At 43.1% G+C, this 22731-nt stretch overlaps 1 protein-coding gene across 3 annotated transcripts in view; it reads right to left on the bottom strand.

Annotated features, from left to right (window-relative positions):
* Nucleotides 1–17445, bottom strand: part of PTPN9 (protein tyrosine phosphatase non-receptor type 9) — an 82424-nt gene extending 64979 nt beyond the window's left edge. For 2 of the 3 annotated variants that reach the window (XM_060618010.3, XM_060618012.3), the window contains exon 1: nucleotides 16675–16788. Coding sequence is in view for 1 of the 3 variants with exons in the window: in XM_060618013.3 (XP_060473996.1) it covers nucleotides 16675–16737 (63 nt within the window). In the remaining 2 variants the exon portion in view is untranslated. Of the gene's footprint in view, nucleotides 1–16674 lie in introns of all 3 variants that reach the window. The other variant, XM_060618013.3, reaches the window with a different exon arrangement.
* Nucleotides 17446–22731: the final 5286 nt, after the last annotated feature.

Genomic DNA, 22731 nt, shown 5'->3' with positions numbered 1-22731 from the left:
AAACGGGATGGAACAATGGGCAAGAATGGTATTCAAAAGCAAGAGACTTTGGAGTCAGACCGGTTTGAATGCCTGATTCTACTTCACTGTTTAGAACACAAGCAAATTACTTAATTTGTTTGAGCCTTAATTTCTATTCTATAAAACAGAAATTACACTTCACAGAATTGTTACAAGAGGAGAGAAAAGGTAATATTTGTAAAGTTCTTGGCACATAAGGCTTAACAAAAATGTTCACAAAATGCTCAGTGAACATTAAATCTAACAGAATAAAATTTATACAGGAAAAGTGCAAGAAAATCAATTTTAGAAACACCAGAAGAAATTTAACAGGAACACATAAGAAAAGATTTAGGGATCTTAGTTAACTTGAACTTATGAGTCAATAGTTTGCCAACACTGCCAAAAATTATTGTGATTTTGGAACACATTACAGAAGCACAGTGTCCAAAACAAGTAAGCCCCAAACAAGGAGGCCATCAGACTTTATTTGTAAGACTGTCTTCAGTCCTGAGTGCTAAATTTTAAGGTTACCGGCAAATGAGAATCAATTCAGGAAAAGATCAGAAGAGTGAGAAGCTTTGAAACCACAGTAACTAGTCCCCTTCCTGGTTCTATATTTCTTCCTCTTCACACAATAGCAGTTACCTGTCAACTACTTCTGTTCCTCAATAACTAACACATTCCTCCCTTCATCTTTATCTCCCTCTCCCCCTCTCCCTCTCCACACACACACCTCAAATTCAATTTTGCCCATGTCACATGGATCTGAGAGGAGTGACTTGATGACTGCTAGCTCACAACTCTAGGACCTGGCATGTCAGAGCTGTTGTTAACCTGGCCTTCGCCTGTAGATTAGACCTGCTGCTGCTAGTCTCCACCAAATGTAACTAGCCTCTTGCTTTTTTCCTAAGATAAGCCCCACAACTTGTACTCTAGGTAACAGAGTCCTGTGTCTTTATCACATACTCAAGACACTGGAACTCTTCCTAAATGTCCATTACTCCCTGAAAGGGATATAGGTGGCCAGAGCACTTCATTAGGCAATGTCACACCTCACACCTCAGCCATTTCAAACTCATTGAATCAATACTCCCCAGCCTAAGGAGGCTCTCAGATAAACAAACTCAAGGGCAAACCTATTCATGTTCCTAAAATAGTACAAGTAGTACAGTTTACTGTACCTAAGAGGCCATTTGCAAACCTACAAAGAATGAAGCCTGCAAAAGCTGCCTGTAATCTGGCTGTCCTCACTGCAGCGCCCCATTTTCAGTTCCAATTAGAACTGGGCTCAGCTCCCTGGCAGGATTCAGACAGTAAAATCTGGTAACTCCTAGGTCCAGATTATCAGGGCAACTGACATTGCAGTAACACGAGCTTCCCTATGGAATAGCCCTGTCAAAGTTGGCAGGTTTTCCTGGCCGAATCAGAACAGCCTGTGTCTCCTTTCATTCAGTACTCCCTTGGAAGCCAAGCATGTCTCTAGGGAATGCCATCTGCAGGGGACATCAGGTGTCTCAATGCCCTGTTGTTTTCAACCATGTAGACATTGTGGTTCAATTTCTATTTCTAAAGTAGGTACAGGCTCTGCTCTTTCTTTGGATGAGAGAAACCATGGTAAATGCTAGCGTTTTGAGAACTTTGCCTTACTGTTCCTTTACCAGGGAACAGTAGAGTTCTAGTCTAGAATCAGACAATACCTGGAGCTTTCATCCAGTTCAAACTAGTTCTATACTTACAGTTCTAGAGTCAATTTGTAAATCTAGGCCTTCTCTTCCTGAAGTGAGCCTGAGTATTTAAACCCACTTTTAGATGGTTCCCCTACCAACGCAACACCCTATTCTCTAGATCACCAGTTCTCAAATTTGAGTGTGCGTTTGGAGGCTTGTTGAATATAGATTATTGAACCTTAAGCCTAGAGTTTCTGATTCAGTAGGTCTGGGGTGGGAGTTGAATATGTGCATTTTTAAAAAGCTCTGATGGCATGCTCACATAGCTGGTCTGGAGACCACTCTCTGAGAACCACTGCTCCAGATCAATATTTCAAGTCACTCCCAGAACTATACTGGGAGTGGGGGTGGGGGAAGAGGAAGATGCTGTACAAATTGGGTCCATTTGCATCATAACATTCAGTGCTTTGTCCCACACAGAAAATTCCTTATTCTCCTACAGAGTAGAGTAGACCTTAACTGGATCTCACATGTGAAACATTCAAGAGCTTAAAAACAGACGACAATTTACATCCTAACAAATTATTAACATAGCTACATTCTGTAACTGAGAAATGGCACTTACATAAGCGATTCTAGGCTCAAGATCAGCAGCCAAACCAGAAGTGGAATTAACACCTATTCTCTTTCCTATGCCTCACCAGCTGCATTATTCACTAACCAAAACATTAAAACCTGTAAAGCAATTAGAATAGTGCTTAACCATTATTTTATGGTGGTAAAATATACACATAATATTTATCTTTTTTCCTTTTTTTAATGTGTTTTATTTTTAAGAGAGAGAGAGAAAGAGGGAGAGAGAGGGTGCACACACCAGCGGGGGAGGGCAGAGAGACAGAGAGAGAGAGACCAAGAATCCTTGACTCAGGCAGGGCTCCATCCTGAAAGCATAAGTCGGGACACTTAGCCAACTGAGCCACCCAGATGCCCCTACATATAATATTCATTATATTTACCATTCATAAGTATACAAATCAGTGGCATTAAATACATTCACAATGGTGGGTAACCATCACCACTATCTATACCCAAACTTTTTCATCACCCCCAACAAAACTCAGTACCCATTAAACAATAATCCTCTTTCCCATCTTCCCCCAACCCTACTGCTCTACTTTCTCTCTATAAATTTGCCTATTCTAGTTACCTCATGTAAATGGAATCATATATTTGTCTGTCTGTGTCTGACCTATTTCAATAAGCATAGTGGGTTGTTGGTTTTTTTTTGTTTTTTTTTTTTTTAAGATTTCATTCTTAAGTAATTTCTACACCCAACATGGGGCTTGAACTCACAACCCTGAGATCAAGAGTCACCCGCTCCACTGACTAAGCCAGCCAGGTGCCCCAATAAGCAGTGTTTTTGAGGTTCATCCACATGGTAACATATATCAAAATTTCATGTCTTTTTAAGGCTGAGTAATATTCCATTGTATGTATATAACACATTTTGTTTAACTATCCATCTGTCGACGGACACTCAAGTTGCTTCTACCTTTGGGTTACTGTGACTGATGCTATGACATGGACATACACCTAGAAGTAAAATTGCAGGGTTACATGGTAGTTCTACCTTTAATCTTTTAAGAAACCGTCAAACTGTTTTCCACAGTGGCTTCACCCTTTTACACTCCCACCAACAATACCAATACTTGTTATTTTCTGTCTTATTTATTTATTTACTTATTTAATGTTTATTCATTTTTTGAAAGAGAGAGACAGATAACAAGTCAGGGGAGGGGCAGAGAGAGAGGGAGACACAGAATCCGAAGCGGGCTCTGTGCTGACAGCAGCGAACTCAGGAACTCAGGAACTGCTGGGCTGTCAGCACAGAGCCCGACGCGGGGCTCCAACTCAAGAACCTCAAGACCATGACCTGACCCGAAGTTGGACACCTAACTGACTGAGCCACCCAGGCGCCCCTATTTTCTTTCTTTTTAAAAAAAAATTATAGCCAGAGGCACTGGATGGCTCAGCTGAGTAAGCGTCGGACTTGGGCTCAGGTCATGATCTCACAGTTCCTGAGTTCGCTGCTGTCAGCCAGTCAGCACAGAGCCAGCTTTGGATTCTCTGTCCCCCTCTCTCTGCCCCTCCCCCATTTGCACTCTCCCCCAAATAAATAAATATTTTTAAAAATTACAGTCATCCTGGGGTGCCTGGGTGGCTCAGTCGGTTAAGTAACTGACCAGCTCAGGTCATGATCTCACAGTTTGTGAGTTCGAGCCCCGCGTCGGGCTCTGTGCTGACAGCTCAAGAGCCTGGAGCCTGCTTCCGATTCTGTGTCTCCCTCTCTCTCTGCCCCTCCTCCGCTCGTGCTCTGTCTCTGTCTCTCAAAAATAAATGTTAAAAAAAATTTTTAAAAAAAATTACAGTCATCCTAATAGGTAAATGCTTAGTCACTATTGTTATCACAAGTTTTGACATGGGCTTTTACCAATATTTGTAGCACTATAAGGACAGCACGATAACAATTAGAGGTCCTGACTAGAGTTTCCAAGCATTATCATTCAAAACACAAATTTCCAGTTGCTTCTAATTTTCTCACAAAATCACCTCCAAAGCTAGCATTTGCTTAGTTTGATATCAGCTATGAAAGAAAATGATGTTTTGGATCGCTAAAGAAAAAAAAAAAAAAAAAGATGTACAGTTATGTTTTTGAAAACAAAAGTATACTGGAAATCCTGTATATTTTAATCTTGCTAGCTGTATCACTGTTAAGTCCCTAACCTCACTAGAAATATTTTCTCATCACTTCAGGGGTTTTCCTGGCATGGAAGAGCTACACTGAGTGAAACAAACGGCTTTTCCCAAGTAAAGCTTTTCTGATGCTTGTGTATTATGTTTGAGGCTCCAGGTCTTCCTCTTGGTAACTCTTTTTCTTCCTTTATGAATCTAAGAGAGAAACCTGTGAGTATAGAAAGTGAAAGAAGGAGAAAAAAAATTTTTTTTTTGTTTTTAGGAAAAATTTTTCTCAACTTTTACACTTGGCAAGAATTGAGAAATAAACTCTAGCTTAAGTGCAGCCAAAACAAGAGCAACGTGAAGGTATCATGGAAAAAAACTATTTATTTATTTATATTTTTAGGTTTATTTATTTTGGGAGAGAAGAGCATGAGAGGGGCGGGGGGCGGGGAGAGGGAGAGAATCCTAAATAGGTTCCACGCTCAGCACAGAACCCAACGCGGGGCCCAATATCCCACGACCTTGAGATCATGACCTGAGCCAAAATCAAGAGTCAGCTGCTTAACTGAATGAGCCACCCAGGCGCCAGGGAAAAACAATTTAAAAAGCTACAGTTTCAGGGGTGCCTGGGTGGCTCTGTTGGTTGAGCATCCGACTTCGGCTCAGGTCATGATCTCATAGTTCGTGAGTTCGAGCCCCGCGTCGGGCTCTGTGCTCACAGCTTGGAGCCTGGAGCCTGCTTTGGGTTCTGTGTCTCCCTCTCTCTCTGCCCCATCTGCACTCATGCTTTGTCTCTCTGTGTCTTAAAAATAAATAAAACATTTAAAAAATTAAAGAAAAAAAAAGCTACAGTTTCATCCTAGGATGTATATTACATATGCTTCCCCATTATGCTGATTATAATACATGAAAGATTAAACTTTATATATAAAAGACTAAAGACTGGCTTTATAAAGGCAAAGGGGAGACCTATTAACATTCTGAGAGGTACAGCCAGAGACCTATATGAACCCCCAAGTTCATTAACCCCATTAAAGCATATAATTTCTTTCATAAATAAATGTACAATAACCAGCTGGTAACAATGTAGCCACTTCTCTGTAGGAAAACTTGGGAATAGCAGAAACCAGGAATCTTCAACCCCCAAGTGCCGAGAGAGCTATTTCTGGTGTATATGTATATAGGTGTGTCATACATAGAAATATGTCGGTAAAACAGACGAAGTTTATTAGAACGAGCACCGCATTTAATCAGAGTTTGTGTCCCAGTGCTGCCTCCTTGGTAAATTACTGAAAGCCTCTGAGCATCATCCCAATTATCACATAGACAATCATCCTGAGCAAAAGAATACCAGTTTCGTGGGTTGTGTGAGGAATAAATAATTTCAACATGCTTTCACTCATTCCTCAGCAAATGTATTTTGAGTTCTCACAATGTGCACTAAGGATATAGAGACAGAGATCCTGCCCTCACTGGGTATAAGAGGGCCTCTTCCTTGGTGGGTACCCCACAATTCTAGAACTGCTTAGAACTAGAGGGCAACTCCTCAAAGACAGAGAGCCCCTCATCCATGCTGATCAAGAACTTGGTACACAGTAGACAATTATGATTGCTGAATGAACAGATTTTCTGTTTATAATCTGTAAAACCTTCCTCTTGGCAGACATTAACATGAAAAGGAAGATACATAATAATCACCTCACTCACTGGAGGAACAGAAGCTCAGAAACACTTAGAGGGGAAAGCAAAAATGACACCTCCCATTATCATTACATGGCAGGGCTCAGTAATGTTCTCCTTGTCACATAAAATCCCTCCCATCCCTGAAAACCCCTGCAAATGGCTCATTTTATCGATACTCTGTGATGGTTATGCTATAAAATAAAACACAAGAGTTTTTCACTTTTCAGTACATAAAGTTAATCCCAGAAATCAGTATCTGGGGACACATATTTGAATAAATACTAAATGTGTTAACCAAAGACCTATCTTCAACTAAAAAGCAGGAATTTGTATCTCTGTTCCTAAGAACTACAAAATTCCTTCAGATATAAACTAGGGTTCCTCGGGGAGCCTGGGTGGCTCAGTCAGTTGAGCGGATGACTGTTGATTTTGGTCATGACCCCAGGGTCGTGGGATGGAGCCCTGCATCAAGCTAGGTGCTGAGCATGGAGCCTGCTTAAGACTCTCTCTCCTCCCTCCCTCTCTCTCTCTCCCTCCCCCCTCCACCCCTCTCCTCTGCTTGCTTTCTCTAAAAAAAAAAAACAAAACTAAATTACAGAGTTTCTCAACCTTGGGACTATTGCCAGTCTGGGTCTGATAATTCTTGGTTGTGGTGGGCTGTCCTATACATTTATAGATGTTTCACAGCATTCCTAGCCTCTACCCACCAAATGCCAGTAGCAATTAGAGAATTGTGACAATCAAATGTATCTCTAGACATAGACATTTATTTGGGGCCGAGAGGGCTGTTTTGAAATCATCCTGGTTGAGAACCACTGAGATAAACCATGGAATGAGTATGTTTTCACAAATGCTGTTTAAGAAAGATAAGGAAGATGGAGCACCTGGGTGGCTCCATCAGTTGAGCATCCAACTTTGGCTCTGGTCATGATCTCACGGATTGTGAGTTCGTTCAAGCCCCACGTTAGGCTCGCTGCTGTCAGCTTGTCAGCAGAGCCCACGTGAGATCCTCTGTTCCCTTCTCCCTTTGCCCCTCCCTCGCTTACAGTCTCTCTCGAAAAATAAATATTTTTTTAAAAAAGAAAGATATAGAAGATAATATAAACTGTTACTCTTCGCACTCCACAAATGAGTCATTTTTAGATCAGATGACCTTTAAAGTTTTATCTGGGAAAAAATAAAAAATAAAAAAGACAATGCTGACCAATGCACCTAAAGGTAATCTATAACCAAGAAAGATTAAATAAATCAGTGAACTAATGAATGGTGCAGAAAGTGATAACAGCATAAAATCAGCGGCAGGTATCCCCACTACCATCTTCTAGATACATTACTCATGCATGGTAACTGTCAGAAGTCAGGCAATCTTGAAATCCTCTATCTCATTGCTACAAAGTTAAATTCTTAATTATTCTTCCTTTACTTACCTGAAAAAAAATTGTTTGGTGTTGCAGAAAGAATAAGAATACTATTAGCACAACTATTTACTGAGCGTTTTGTAACTGTAAGGGATGTTACTTATTTAAATTAATTAACGTTTCCTAAAAGTTCCTTAAAAAAGGAAACCAAAACAAACTCAAAAATATAAAATAAAACTGGAGCCACAAAGGAAGCTGGGGATTCCTGAAGTTTACCTAAGACTTATTGCTATTGCCATCATCTCCCAAAAGGCCCAGGTTTCACTTGCAAATAGTTCTGTTTAGAAAAAGGCTAGATTTTAATTAATTTTAAATACTGGGATCTCAGCATTTTTAAAAAAAATTTTTTTAACGTTTATTTATTTTTGAGACAGAGAGAGACAGAGCATGAACGGGGGAGGGTCAGAGAGAGGGAGACACAGAATCGGAAACAGGCTCCAGGCTCTGAGCTGTCAGCACAGAGCCCGACGCAGGGCTCAAACTCACGGACCGTGAGATCATGACCTGAGCCGAAGTCGGCTGCTTAACCGACTGAGCCACCCAGGCGCCCCAGGATCTCAGCATTTTTAAAAATTTTTTTAACGTTTATTATTTGAGAGAGAGAGGGAGAGAGAGGGGGGGAGAGAGAGAGAGAGAGAGAGAGAGAGCGAGAGAGTGAGCATGCGCAAGCAGGGGAGGGGCAGAGAGAGGGAGACACAGAATCCTGTGTCTCAGCCCTGAACCGCCAGCAGAGCCCGATGCTGGGCTAGAACCCATGAGATCATGACCTGAGCTGAAGTCAGTTACTTAACCGACTGAGCCACTCAGGAGCCCCTCAGCATTTAATAACATAATCCCACACTTATATAGTGCATGCAGCACTTTTTACAAGATGTTATTGATTTTAATGATAAAAGAAATATATGATCATTGTAGAGAACCTAAGACTATTTTTAAAAATATTATTTTAATAATGATGTATATCATTTAATTAATGATATATATAAAAGCAAATACAAACGTAAAACTTAGCCAGTTCAAGGAATGAACAAGTAATTTACGGATTAATGTCCCTAGACACTTCAGTACTAAAGTCATAGACAGCTCTCTTTAGAATCCACCCATCAATTCTGAGAATTCTGGTTTCATAAGAATTCCATAAAGCTAGTCATTTCTGTGCCACCTGTGCTGAATAAAAGACAAGAACTATGCATGTGTGTTTTGGGTGGGTTTGGTATTTCAGAGGAAACCAATACATAAAACAGAAACGGTCTTTCCTAGAGAAAAATGGAATGCTTTTCTTAGAATCAGAAACTAAAGAAAAAGTCACCTCTAACCTGTTTTGTTCTCATCATTTCATAATCTAGATCTAAGAGATAACCAATCCTTAATAAACAAACCACTCTTCCCATGGGCTCTACGGCATCTCAGTCTCCCACCCCTGCTGCCTATCTCATGCCATTTCAGTTAGTTACTCAAGACGTCTTTTCAAAGTCAGACATGAAAGTGCTCCTTCCAGCAGGTATAGGCCCTCCAGCACTGAAGAATACAGGCTAAAATACCTGTTCCAGGAACATCTGCTCCTACTCCGGAGGAAGAGGAATAAAAAACAGGGACTATTCCAGTGGCCAGAAAGAGCAACCAAGGAGCTCTTGTACAGAGGCATGCACAGGTGGCAAATATGATAATGACTGATTTGGAAAAAGGAAATATCCCCAGTTTTGTGAGACATCGAGGCGGGTGGTAGAACAAGCATGAAATGGCTGTAACTGGCACTGTAGGTTTTAGCATATGAACAGAGTTAGGACGATGGCATCTAATTTTTTTTTTAATGTGAATTTTTGAGAGAGAGAGAGAACATTTAACTTTTACCTCTGTGAAACAGTTCAGCTCCTTTCCAAAGGAAGTGTCTTACTTTTCAATTCATTAATTGAATTGAACCTGACTAAAAGTCAGGTTCCTAGAGAAAACCTCCAGGTTCCTTAACATCCACAAAAGTGAAGTCCAAGGCCATTGATATGCTCAGAAATTTTAACAGAGTAAAATTCTCACATCCAGATGAGATTTCACCTGATTGTTAATTACAACATCATTAGTTACTGGCAATAACGAAAATAATGAGAATTCTTCATCTTTCCGCTCTCTGGAAGGCCTCTACTTAATGTTATGAATCATCTGGTCCTTGACGTATGGATACTTCTGGGGGGACAGATGACATTTAGCACAGGACATGTGAGGCTGTGGGAAAAGGGAAGTTCTTGGCCACAAGAACCAGGACAAAAACCCTTGCCCTTGGGAAAAATGCCAAAAATCTCTGAAGTCCACTGCAAGGCAGTTAAATTTTTAGCTTCAGATGATCCCTGTTATAAGAACACAAACCACAGCATAGAATTAGAATAGGTTTTTGAAAACTATGTGATAGAGTTACAAGATAACTATTTTCTGGCATTCATATGAATCCATGCTAAGTGATAATCCCCAGGGTAAATATAAATATTTTTCTCCCTTGGGATTAGTTTAAGCTAACTTGGCTCTAAAATCTTTCACTATTCAAAAACAGAGAATATTATGATAAAGGCTAACTTTACTGAGTGCTCACAATGTAAGCACTAACTTACTAACTTCACAATAATGCTCTGAACAACATTAACTCTAAAATAGAAATTTTCTTTAGAGGCTTTGAAAATAAATATTAGATTATTTGTTACAGCAACTTTAAAGAAATTCATGAATTATTTTTAATGTGCAAGAAGCATTATACAAGTTATTAAAACCAACTTTGGTCTAAGATGAAAATATGCGTGGTGCCTGGCTGGCTCAGTCAGTGGCACACATGACTCCTGATCTTGGGGTTATGAGTTTGAGCCCTATGTTGGGGGTAGAGATTATTTAAAAATCAAATCTTTTTTTTTTTAAGTTTATTTATTTTTGACAGAGAGAGAGAGCGCGCGCACATGCGCGAGCGAACGTGAGCTAGGGAGGGGCAGAGAGAGAGGGAGACACAGAATCCAAAGCAGGCTCCAGGCTCCAAGCTGTCAACACAGAGCCTGATGTGGGGCTCGAACTCACGAACTGTGAGATCATGACCTGGGCCAAATTCAGACATTTAACCAGCTGAGCCACCCAGGCGCCCCACTTAAAAATCAAATCTTAAAAAAAGTAAAACAAGAATTTAAGATACAAAACAGATGAACATAAGGGAAGGGAAGCAAAAATAATATAAAAACAGGGGCGCCTGGGTGGCTCAGTCGGTTAAGCATCCGACTTCAGCTCAGGTCACGATCTCACGGTCCGTGAGTTCGAGCCCCGCGTCAGGCTCTGGGCTGACTGCTCAGAGCCTGGAGCCTGTTTCAGATTCTGTGTCTCCCTCTCTCTCTGACCCTCCCCCATTCATGCTCTGTCTCTCTCTGTCTCAAAAATAAATAAAACGTTAAAAAAAAATTTTATAAAAAAAAATAATAATAATAATATAAAAACAGAGAGAAAGGGGAGCCTGGGTGACTCAGTCAGATAAGTATCTGACTTTGGCTCAGGTCATCGTCTAACGGTTCATGGGTTCAAGCCCTGCGTCGGGCTCTGTGCTGACAGCTCAGAGTCTGGAGCCTGCTTCAGATTCTGTGTCTCCCTCTTTCTCTCTGCCCCTCCCTGACTCACACTCTGCCTCTCTCTGTCTCTCAATAAATAAACATTAAAAAAATTAAAACAAAACAAAACAAAGGGAGGCATACCTTAAGAGACTCTTAAATACAGAGAACAAACTAAGGGTTGCTGGAGGGGTGTTGAGTGGGGGATGGGCTAAATGGGCAAGGGGTATTAAGGAGGACACCTGTTGGGATGAACACTGGGTGTTCTATATAAGTGATGAATCACTAAATTCAATTCCTGAAATCATTATCACAAAAATAAATTAATTAAACAACATAAAATAAAAATATGCATAAATGCATAAGTACTTTAGAAAACTACTCTGTTCTTTTCAGAGTTTATTTATTTTTGAGAGAGAGAGAAAGCGCACATGGGAGGGGGGCAGGGAGAGAGAGAGGGAGAGAGAGAGAGAGAGAGAGAGAGAGAGAGAGAGAGAGAGAGACAGAGGATCCAAAGCAGACTGCGAGCTGACAGCCCACAGCCCGATGCGAGGCTCGATGCAAGGCTTGATTCAAGGCTCAAGAACTGTGAGATCATGACCTTAGCAGAAGTCCGACGCTTAACCGACTGAGCCACCCAGGCGCCTTGAAAACTATTCTTCTATCCTATTAATCACTACTGGGAAATCCATGTAAAATCAAGACCCTTAAAAGCTGTAATTTCTGAATTTGAGTATCCTTAGAATCCTAGGTGAGTCTTTATTTTATGGTTTGATTACAAAGAGAGAGTTCTCACAACTTATGCGCAAACAGATGTAACTCAGGGAGTCCCACTTAAGCTTTCTGTAGGTTTTAGACATAGAACAGATGAGTAAGAGACCCCCTTTTTTATCCCCCCCCTTCAAGAAACCCTTAATTATCTTTCAAGTTAACTATAATTCAAAAATTATCAACTTCAGGTCAAGTTACAAATGTTAGTATATGCTCTGGCAAAGTGAAATTAAGACAATTAGTAACATAATAAAAATGAAGACTAATGCTGATATGTAGAAATTACCCTTCACACTGCCAAACTTATAATTTTGCCAGCCCATGAAGAAAGGCTTTTATATGTACATATTAACATACAAAACACCTAGCTTTTTAAAGTTTGGAGATGGGGCGCCTGGGTGGCTCAGTCGGTTAAGCGGCCGACTTCGGCTCAGGTCACGATCTCACTGTCCGTGGGTTCAAGCCCCGCGTCGGGCTCTGTGCTGACTGCTCAGAGCCTGGAGCCTGTTTCAGATTCTGTGTCTCCCTCTCTCTCTGACCCTCCCCCATTCATGCTCTGTCTCTCTCTGTCTCAAAAATAAATAAATGTTAAAAAAAATAAAAAAATAAAGTTTGGAGAGATACTATTCTTCATATTTGGTTCCATGAATAGTTATTTCTCCTATACAAAAGCTAAAGAAGATATCAAAAAATTAAATTTTTATTGTGACCACACCTCAAAATGGAGAGTTTGTCAACCCTATCTTAGGGAACACATTTTTTCTCAAGAGTATTTTCATCACAATTTCTTGCATAGACTGTGTATGTCTCTGTTGGCAATAGGTCTGAGTAAAGGTCTTCCAAAATTTTTCTTCTGTGCAATTTTTAAACCATATTTTAAGACACATCATCAAAACCAAATACACATATATCAATACCCAAACCAACAAAATTAACTATTATACATGCATGCAGACATCTTAGTAAGGTAACTAGCTGCTTCATGAGAAGTTATGTAGTATAATACAGGGAACATTTGCAGTGGAGGCAGAATAACCCAGAACTGGGTGGAAATCATGGCTCCATTGCTTGCTAGCTATGTGACCTTGGGCAATTTCCTTCTCTCAGTCTGAGTTTTCTTGTTTGCAAAATGAGGTAATAATTCCAATCGTATGAGGATTAATCGTATGTGAAATGCCCAGCGCGGAGCCTGACTCAAAGCAGAAACTCAGGAAACAGTTACTGTTATTACCCTGTTGCTATTCATGTAAATTTATTAAAGGCAAAGCTCACTTTTTCTTGTAACTCAATTGTAAGCTCTGTTAATTACTGGGAACTGAAAAAATAAAGGCAAGAAACATCAGAGTTACAAATGAGAATTTGATATATCAGTTCAGCACATGCCTAGATAGGAAATGGGACTACAAAGCAATAATGATGACCTTCAGAAGTATATGTAAAAATGAACAATGTCCTTATTTTTACAAGCCCCTCAGAAAGGAGATGATGCTGTGTTCTATTCATGTACCGAACTACTCTTTGTTCCACAAGTATTTCCAGAATGTCCATACACTAAGTGCCAATCATTATGCTAGGCGATGTGCATATGGCGATGGGCAAAAGTAGACACAGTTCCAACCCTCATGGCGCTTCCAGTCATGCAATCCCACAAATAGTGTAAACTTGTGAAAAGTGATATAAAGGACAGTACATGGTACTCTAAGAGCCAGTAACACAGATCTAACTTAATTGGGGAGATCAAGGAAGGCCTTCCTGAGGAAGCAAAAGCTGAGGATGAAGAGAGAGTTAACAGTGGCAGGTGTTCCCAGACAGGGGAAAGCAGTCTGTACAAAGACCCTGTACCAGGAGAAAACAGCAAGACTGCAGGACCAAAAGGCCTGTGTGCCTGGAGGAAAGATGAGGTGTGAGAATTAGCTAGGGCTCTAGACCACACTCAGGGCCCATGCATTGTAGATCATACTCAGGAGTTGTTATATCCCAAGAGTAATGAAAAGCCACTGAAGGGTTTTATAAATGCTTCTTTTAGGGGCAGGGAGGCAGACTGGAGACACAATGAGATTTTCAATTTGCTTTTGCCTTCTGGAATAAGAGTAAGGAATGCAGATGATCAGGTAGGAAACAAAAGTTCTGTAAGGATACATTTAACAACAGCTTGGGGACTAGGGTGATGGTGATAGTGGAAGAAGTTGATGAATTCGAGAGATATTCAGGAAAATCTGATGATGTGTAGTGTACAGGGCCTGAGGGAAAGCAAAATGTTCAAGAAACTTCCGGGTTTCTGATTCACATGACTATATACAAGAATATACCATTCAGGAGAGATCTGCTCCAGAAACATCTTTAAAGCAGTTAGTTACCTACCCCCCAAAAGGACCTAAATGCATAAATGTATTTCATTTTCGCCTGAATCTGTGTTAACCTAGCGTGATCCTTTACTTATAAGATTCCAAAAGATTGTTATTTCCAAAAAGCAAATTGACCCTCAAAAGGATAAGATGTTTCCAACACTGAAGATATCTGAAAGATTCTGCCACAAGCTTTAAAATAAGTTCTAAAATTGGTTTGAGGGGCACCTGGGTGGCTGGGTTGGTTAAGCATCCGACTTCAGCTCAGGTCATGATCTCAAGGCGTTCCTGAGTTTGAGCCCCTGGTCAGGCTCTGTGCTGACAGCTCAGAACCTGGAGCCTGCTCTGGATGATTCTGTGTCTCCCTCTCTCTGGCCCTCCCCCCGCCTCACGCTCGCACGCTCGCTCGCTCGCTCGCGCGCGCTCTGTCTCTCTCTCTCTCAAAAATAAATAAAACATTAAAAATTTTTTGATAAGAAATAAATAAAATTGGTTTCAGCAATGGGGCAGCATTATGAAATGAATGTGTCATATCCCATGATCACTACTTAGATAAGACCAACATGAATTTGCGGCTGCTTAACATAGTCTAAATAAATCATAACAGTGAAGAGTGCTCTTATGTGATATTAAACTATGAAATTTTACAATTTCATTACAATCACAATAATTGGAACTATGCTACTACTTTTATGTTTGCTTCAACATTTTGAAATGCTTGTAGAAAACCTGACATTTTGTAGGAAAAGGTATGATTTTAAAAACCCACATACCTTCTTGATCTTAATATAAAAATATTTTACTGTTACCATCCAGTCCTTACTAATGCCCATCACGTTTATTCACTGTAAAAGATTTTCACTAAATACAAAGATTTTACTAAACACTATAAAAGTATATGCAAATACTCTATACAGAGTAAAGCACTGACTTTATCAATACTTGCTTTCCTTGGTTTTAATTTTTTAACTTGCAACCTAATCCCATTTTCATAGTGGAATGCTAATGTCTTTAAGTCATAGAAACATAGAAACTCTAAATCTGACTAATCCAAGGAAAAGAAGTGAACGGGTTTTGCCTCTTTAAAATCAACACCACAACCTTAGTACTGAAGTATTTCCCTAATTCTGGAAGGACAGGCTCCTTGGCCACCTGCTTGCACTAGGCCTTGACTAGCATTTTATTAACACTCAACTGCAGATACCAGGATGTTACCACTGCTCCTACAGAGCAGAATTTTTTTTTTCTCCCATGCTGATTTTATCTCAAGGCGTGAAAAGGCAAGATAGTGGTTTGAGGCCAAATGTGAAAAATGTCATCTCCGCAAATAAGGAGAAAAGTCAAGAGCTTTTTAAAAATCAGGTCTTAAGCCCATTAACTAATACTAGTTTGTAAAATCGGACTGTCTCCACCCTAGAGACTGTGCTACCAAATGTGGTCCTTGGGAATAAGGGCTGAAGGGCCTGAAACGGGTTACCAGTATGGTTCATCTTTTTCTTATTTCAGGTTTTCGTTTTTTTAAACATGAAATCAGACTATGGCTATATTTGAGCATAGCTAAAGCCGGGTATGGGCAGTGCCAAGGAAGAGATAGCGAAAGTCTTTAGGGTTCCCAATCTCAGCTAGCAGATTTTCCAATCTTCCTCTGAAGGAGTGGTCCGTGTCTCCCCAAAAGGAATGTGGGGGAGGGAAAGATACAAGGGCCCTGGGCTTTTCCCTTACCCAAACCCCCAGAATGACACCGCAAACCACTTCCTCCTGGGAACTGAAGGTCATAAGCTTTAAGGGACAATGGAGCTCAACATAGGCTCCAGAAAGATGGAGACAGCGAGATGAGATGGGAGGGTGGGTAGGGAAGTGGGGGTGAGGGGATGCGCCCAGTTTGAGAGCGCTGAATAGGGCGGTCCAGGCCAGGGGCTTCGGGTGCATGAGGCCTGGATCTTCCAGAATCTGCCCAAGTAGGCCTGCCACAGCCCTGTGAGAAGCCCGAGGGGCTCATCTGAAAATCTAGGGCATCTACGTACCCACTGCCTATCACCACTCTCCTCGCGTGGGGAGATGTTGCCCACAGGAATCCTCCCCCCAAACGGGACTTTGCCTGTCCTTAAAAAACCACAAACCCTTAAGGAAAGAAGCTGAACATTTATAGGGGTGGAGGGCCCGAAGGCAAGTAGGTGTTCAGCAAACGTCGGGGGTCGAGGGTGGTGGGAGGGAAAGGGAGGCCCCCCAGTCCAAGGAACTTGAATTACCACCAGGATGGGGGGAGGGGGCGATCTGAGGCCCGTAAGCCTAAGGGACCGAAGAGGCCGGGAGCTGCGTCCCGCGGCGTCCCCCGGGTCGGGGGCTGACGGCCTGGGGCGCGGTCGCCGGGGGAAGGGGCACCCGCGGGCCGGGGGCCGTGGAGCGCGCGGCCTCCGCGGGCAGAGGCCGGCCTAGGCCTCGGGGGTCCGGACACACCCACCGCCGCGGCCGCGGCCCCGCTTACCTGCTCCTCCTCCGGGGTCAGCTCCGGCGCCATGTCGGGCTGGGGCGCGGTCGCGGGCTCCATCCCGCCGCCGCCGCCGCCGCCCGGCCGACCGAACGCGCCCGGGAGCGCCGAGAGCCCGGTGCTGCCGGCCGACGCTTCCGCGTCTCCGTGCCTCAACAGCCGGAGGCCGGCTCGCGCATGGTGGGGCCGGCGGGGCCGGGCGCCCGCGGCGGCCGCGAACGCCGCTCCTGTCTCCTGAAGGAAAAGCTCTCACAACTGTCGCTCTCTCCGGGCGGAAATCCTTTTTTTTCTTCTCTCCTTTCCCCGCACTCCCCCTCTTCTCCCGGAAAAAAAAAAAAAAAAAAAAAAAAAAAAAGGTGCCGGCGAAGAGCTAATAGCCAACCGGGATTTAAAAAGGAAATACGAACTCAAGAACTTTCTAAGCCCAGAGTGGAGGGTCTCGGCGGAAATTTCCCGAAGGCCGCCGGCCTCCTCGGCGTCTGGCTCCCCCGGCCGCGCTCCGGCTCCTCCGGAGCGTGAGGCGGAGTCCTCGGGGATGCGGGCCCCGGCGACCTGCGCGGCGGCCTCTCAGTCCCGTTCCTCAAAAGCCGCGGCGGCGGGAGGGAGGGAAGAGGGGAGGGAGTGAGGAAAAGGCGCCCCCCTCCGGGCTCAGGGCCAGCGCTGCGGCCGCGCTGCGTCCGCCCGAGCCCCCCGCGGCTCCATTGAGAAACTGAGCGTCTCATTCACAAACAGGCGGCGGGAGGGCCGGCCGAGCGCGGACGCTGTCCGGGAGGGGGAGACAGAGAGGAGCCCAGGCGGGGGAAACAGGGGGCGGGGGAGGGGAGACCGGAGGGACCGGCGCTGGGAGGGGCTTCGGCGACTCCGGGCTGCGAGGATGGGGTACGAGGAAGAAAGGGGCGTGAGTTTTACGGTTCAGTTCCGTGGAGGAGGAAGAGAATACATTCGTTTGAAAACGAGCTGCTGTCGGGCACCTCGCCGGGGTTACTTGCTGCTGCCCCGTCGTGTGAGGGACCCACCAATCCTCATCTGTTTCCATGTCACTTGCTGACTGGAAGACCCTGTAAAGGTTGCCTGCGACGTCCAGGAGGTCTGGTGAAGGAAGAGACCCTGCTCTCACTTTCTCTTTGTTGCGCGTATTCTGTAATCCATAACCAGGATGGCTAATTTTAGTCCCTCACAAAAGCAGCATCCGATTTCAAACCTGATGCCGGAATTACACAGCCTTTGCAAACCTTGGGTTTTCACTTGGGCAATCACAGCAAAGAGCGTGAAGGGTGTTACAGGACAGTCTTGGGATCCGTAGGAGAGGCACAGGGAAGGCAGGGCTGGTCTAGTATGTTGTTGCATCATTTCAGTCCAAAAAGAAATATTCCAAAAGGGATCCAGCTAACAAGCCACAGCTAGTCCTAATGGCTGAAGCCCTGGAGAGCTAGGAGAGACATCCAAGGGAGAGGTCTTCAGACAACAGAGGAAGGTGCTCTGGCTTCTGATGCTCCTTCGAGGATTTCAGAAGCAACCACTGACTTCATCTCATTTCTGCATCATTAAAATAAGAACTTCAAGTTGCCCTTGGTTAGAAAAATGTTGTGCACTGACTCGTCACGATTTCAGATCCATGTTTTGGAACAAAGTTATTTGTGGTTTTAATTTGTTTTGATGAAATTGTTTTGAAGTTTGGTATTAGGACGTTCTTATCGAACTCTTGCACCCGGAGTAAAGAGGACTATTACGTCACTGACACCATAGAAACACCAGTGGTGTCCATCATGTGATGGACTTTTAAACTTTAAAAACCAGGAGGTTTGAACAGTAACTCTAGATTGTTCAGTTTGGACAAGGCTACTCTTTGCTGATCTAAATAGGTTTCCAAAGATCTTGAGACATTTGCTCCTACTGTGGCCTACTCTTCGTCAGCAGTGGTGGTAAGCTGTGCAGCAGTCTGAGGAAGAGAAGGGACATCTGTTCCTGCCTCGGCCAGGCTACTCCTTGTAGGCAGTGGCACAAGATATGTAAATGTTCTGAAGACATAACCTTCAGAGCAGCCCCCTTATGGCTGCCAACCATAGCCTGATAGCCACATGCCCCAAGCAGGGAGGGACCTACGCTGGCAGCTGACACCTCGCTTTTAGTTGGACTCTACCAAGAACCAACTGGTAGAAATGTACACATCATCTAAATTTGGACTTTCATTCATCTCTTTCATCGTCCCTTTGTCTGCAACGATAGTGTAATTAATCTATCATTGGTTTAGATTATGCTATTTCTTTATTGACTTAAGAGATATTATCCTGTGTGCTACTGGCTTGTGAAATATTATTATAAATTATAATTCCTGCAGTGAACCTGTGTTAAATTATTGGCAAAGATAATGTCAGTTTCTGAGCATAATTTGCCATGAATAAAACAAGAAACCCCTGGAACTTGGATCTGTTTCTTCTATCTCGGGTTATTTGCACCAATAAAGCTGACTCTTGGTTGAGTTCATCACCCCATACAAGAGTTACGGTTTCAGTATTGCATCCGGATACCTCTCTGGAAGGCAATCTATTTATTAAACAAGTATATTTTCATGCCAAGCACTGGATTTGCCAACCCCAGTACATACTGGGGTTACAACAATGAACAACACAATGGTCTCTTCCACATGTAAGGATATGGAATGATCCCTGAGTTATATTGTGAAGTAGAAACAACAAGACTCGGGGTGCCTGGGTGGCATCCGACTTTGGCTCAGGTCATGATCTCACAGTTTGTGGGTTTGAGCCCCGCATCAGGCTCTGCGCTGACAGCTTGCTCAGAGCCTGCAGCCTGCTTCAGATTCTGTGTCTCCTTCTTGCCCTCTGCCCCTCCCCCGCTCGTGCTCTATTTCTCTTTCTCAAAAATAAATATTAAAAAAAATTAAAAAAAAAACAAGACTCAAATAGTGTACATAATGATATCATTTGTACAAAAAAAAAAAAGAACATATAAACTTATTTATAGGTAGAAAGGGTTTGGGAGGATACAGAAGAAAGATCACTGGTTAGGGTGCCTGGGTGGTTCAGTTGGTTGAGCGTCCGACTTTGGTCATGATCTCATGGTCTGTGAGTTTGAGTCCTATGTCAGGCTCTGTGCTGACAGCTCAGAGCCTGGAGCCTGCTTTGGATTCTGTTTCCCTCTCTGCCCCTCCCCGGCTTGCACTGTGTGTGTGTGTGTGTGTGTGTGTGTGTGTGTGTGTGTGTCTCAAAAAAAATAAACATAAAAAGAAAAAAAGAAAGAAAAAGGAAGGAAGGAAGGAAGGAAGGAAGGAAGGAAGGAAGGAAGGAAAAGATCACTGATTTGATTGTCTTTCAAGAGGAGAAGCCAGAGTCAGGAGAACAGAAGGGAAAGAGGGACTTTTCCCTATATGGTCTTTTGCACATTTTAAGTTTTTGGTTTTCTTTTTTTGCTAACTTTTTATTGAAGTATAACATACATACAGAAAGGTGAAGCATACAGCATGGTGAATTTTCATAAACTGAGCACACCCATATAACCAACACACAGATCAAGAAATAGAACATTCCCTTGGGGCACCTGGGTGGCTCAGTCAGTTAAGTGTCCGACTTTGACTCAGGTCACGATCTCACAGTCTGTGAGTTCGAGCCCCGCGTCGGGGTCTGGGCTGATGGCTCGGAGCCTGGAGCCTGCTTCAGATTCTGTGTCTCCCTCTCTCTCTGCCCCTCCCCCGTTCATGCTCTGTCTCTCTCTGTCTCAAAAATAAATAAACGTTAAAAAAAAAGAAATAGAACATTCCCAACTTGCCAAAATCCCCCTTATGTCCCCTCCCAGTCACTACTCCTCAAGAGTAATTACTATTTTGGCTTCCAACAGCATAGCGTGTTTAAATCTTGCTGTGGATATATAATCTCCCCCCCCCCCCCAAATTTAAATAGTAACTTAAATATAGTTTTTCTCCCAGAGCAGGCGAATGGCTCTAGAACTAAGCTGGAGTAGGAAATAGCGGGACCTGAGCAAGCACGCACTGCTGAGTGTACACAGGAGAAGTTTTGCCTAGTGATTCTCAGGACACCGGGGGTCAGTGATTTCTTCAAAGTCACACAGCTAGCTAATTAATTAGTGTTGGGCTAGAACTTGGATCCAGGCATTTAAAGTCCTAGTACAGGGATCAGGTGAAGAGAATTAATAAAGGGAGAGGTTTGGGGCTCCTGGGTATCTCAGTGCGTTAAGCTTCTGACTTTAGCTCAGGTCATGATCTCACGGATCCGTGGGTTTGAGCCCCACGTTGGGCCCTGTGCTGACTGCTCAGAGCCTGGAGCCTGCTTTGGATTCTGTGTCTCCTCTCTCTGCCCCTCACCTGCTCTCACTCTGCCTCTCTTTCAAAATAAATAAACATTAAATTTTTTGAAAAATTAAGAAAAATAAGTAAATAAAGGGAGAAATCTAACAGAGTGAGCTAGGAGAGAAAACTCAGCAGTGTTTTCAGAGGCACAGCTGTGTGTGTGGGCGTGTGGGTGTGTAAGAGGACAGCTCTCCAGAACTGCTGCCTATCATAGTCCTAACAGGACAACGTTTGGAAGTTTCTGAGCAGACACAGGGGTAACAAAACTAAGAACAAGGGAGCTGGCTGGATTTGCTTTCATCAGTAATCCTAGGAGAATCGGAGTACAAAGGCTTGCCTTTAACTGCACACTTGAACCGACAAAATCAAGTATGGTACTATCTGTTATCATAGTCAATCAAATCTTAGGGATGCCAAATGGTTTCTAATAGCAAATGATTGGAAACAACATAATGGTCCATCAATAGAAAACTCAGTAATGAAATTACAGTACACACGTACACTGAAATACTAAGTTCACATTTGTGTCCCTACCATGTGCCAAGCACTGTTCTAAATGACTTCATCTAATCTCACCATCACAGCATGAGATAGCTGAAATTATCATTTTGCAAAAAATATAAAGGTAGATCCACATGTATTGACATAGCCTCCTCAGATTTTTTAATGCTTGGCTGCAGGGCCTCGGGAGGAAGGTGAGGATAGGGTTGGGCAAATATAGGTGACAGACAAAAATCACATTTTTATTAAATTAACATGAACTGAAATCTGAAAGTAAAAAATAAATTACAAAGAGGAATATTGGCAGGAGGGGTGTTATGAATTGCACTTTTGGTTTTTACATTAATTAATTAATTAATTAATTAATTTTTGAGAGAGAGAGAGACAAGGAGAGCACATGTGTGTGAGTAGAGGAGGGGCAGAGGGGGAGAGACTCTTAAGAAGACTCCACAACCAGGCCCAGAGCAGAACCCGACATGGGCTCAATCTCAGGACCATGTGAGATCATGACCAAAACATCATGACCTGAGCTGGAAGTCAAGAGTTGGATGCTTAACTGACTGAGCCACCCAGGCGCCCCCTGTTTTTTGCTTTTAAAGCAAAGGGTTCAGGTCTCTGTCTAGAAACCTTATCCTCCCCTTCCTCCCACCTTCTTCACCAGACAAATCTGACTCATCCTTAAGGTCTCAACTCAAAAGTCACCTCCTCAGCAAGATGGTCATTGGCTACTCCCTACACTGAGACTCCCTGTTGCTCTCTCTCACAGTGCCCTCTTATTCTTTTATCAGAGAGCTGATCACTGTTCCTAATTGTGCCCTTGTTTCTACGTCCATCAGCCTAGTCTCTGCTGCTCTATGAGACAGTAAGCTCCAGAAAGTCAGGAACCACTTGTATCTTGTTGGCCCCTGGCCCTTCAGTATCTAGAGCCTAGTACCTAGTAGGCAGGCCTTTCTAAATCTATTGAATGAATCAATCAGTGAAGACAACCACCTTCAAAAATAAATAATAAAGGGGCACCAGGGTGGCTCAGTCGGTGAAGTGTCTGACTTCAGCTCAGGTCATAAGTTCACGATTTGGGAGTTCAAGCCCCACATTGGGCTCTCTGCTGTCAGCGTGGAGCCTGCTTCCCTCTCTCTCCCTGCCCCTCCCCCACTCTCTCAAAAACAAATAAAAACTTTTTTAAACATTTTTTTAAACAGGGGTGCCTGGGTGGCTCAGTAAGTTAAGTCTCT

Source organism: Panthera onca, chromosome B3 (assembly GCF_046562875.1).
Source record: "Panthera onca isolate mPanOnc1 chromosome B3, mPanOnc1 haplotype 2, whole genome shotgun sequence".
Classification (NCBI taxonomy): Eukaryota; Metazoa; Chordata; class Mammalia; order Carnivora; family Felidae; genus Panthera; species Panthera onca.
This window is presented reverse-complemented; position numbering and strand designations above follow the sequence as displayed.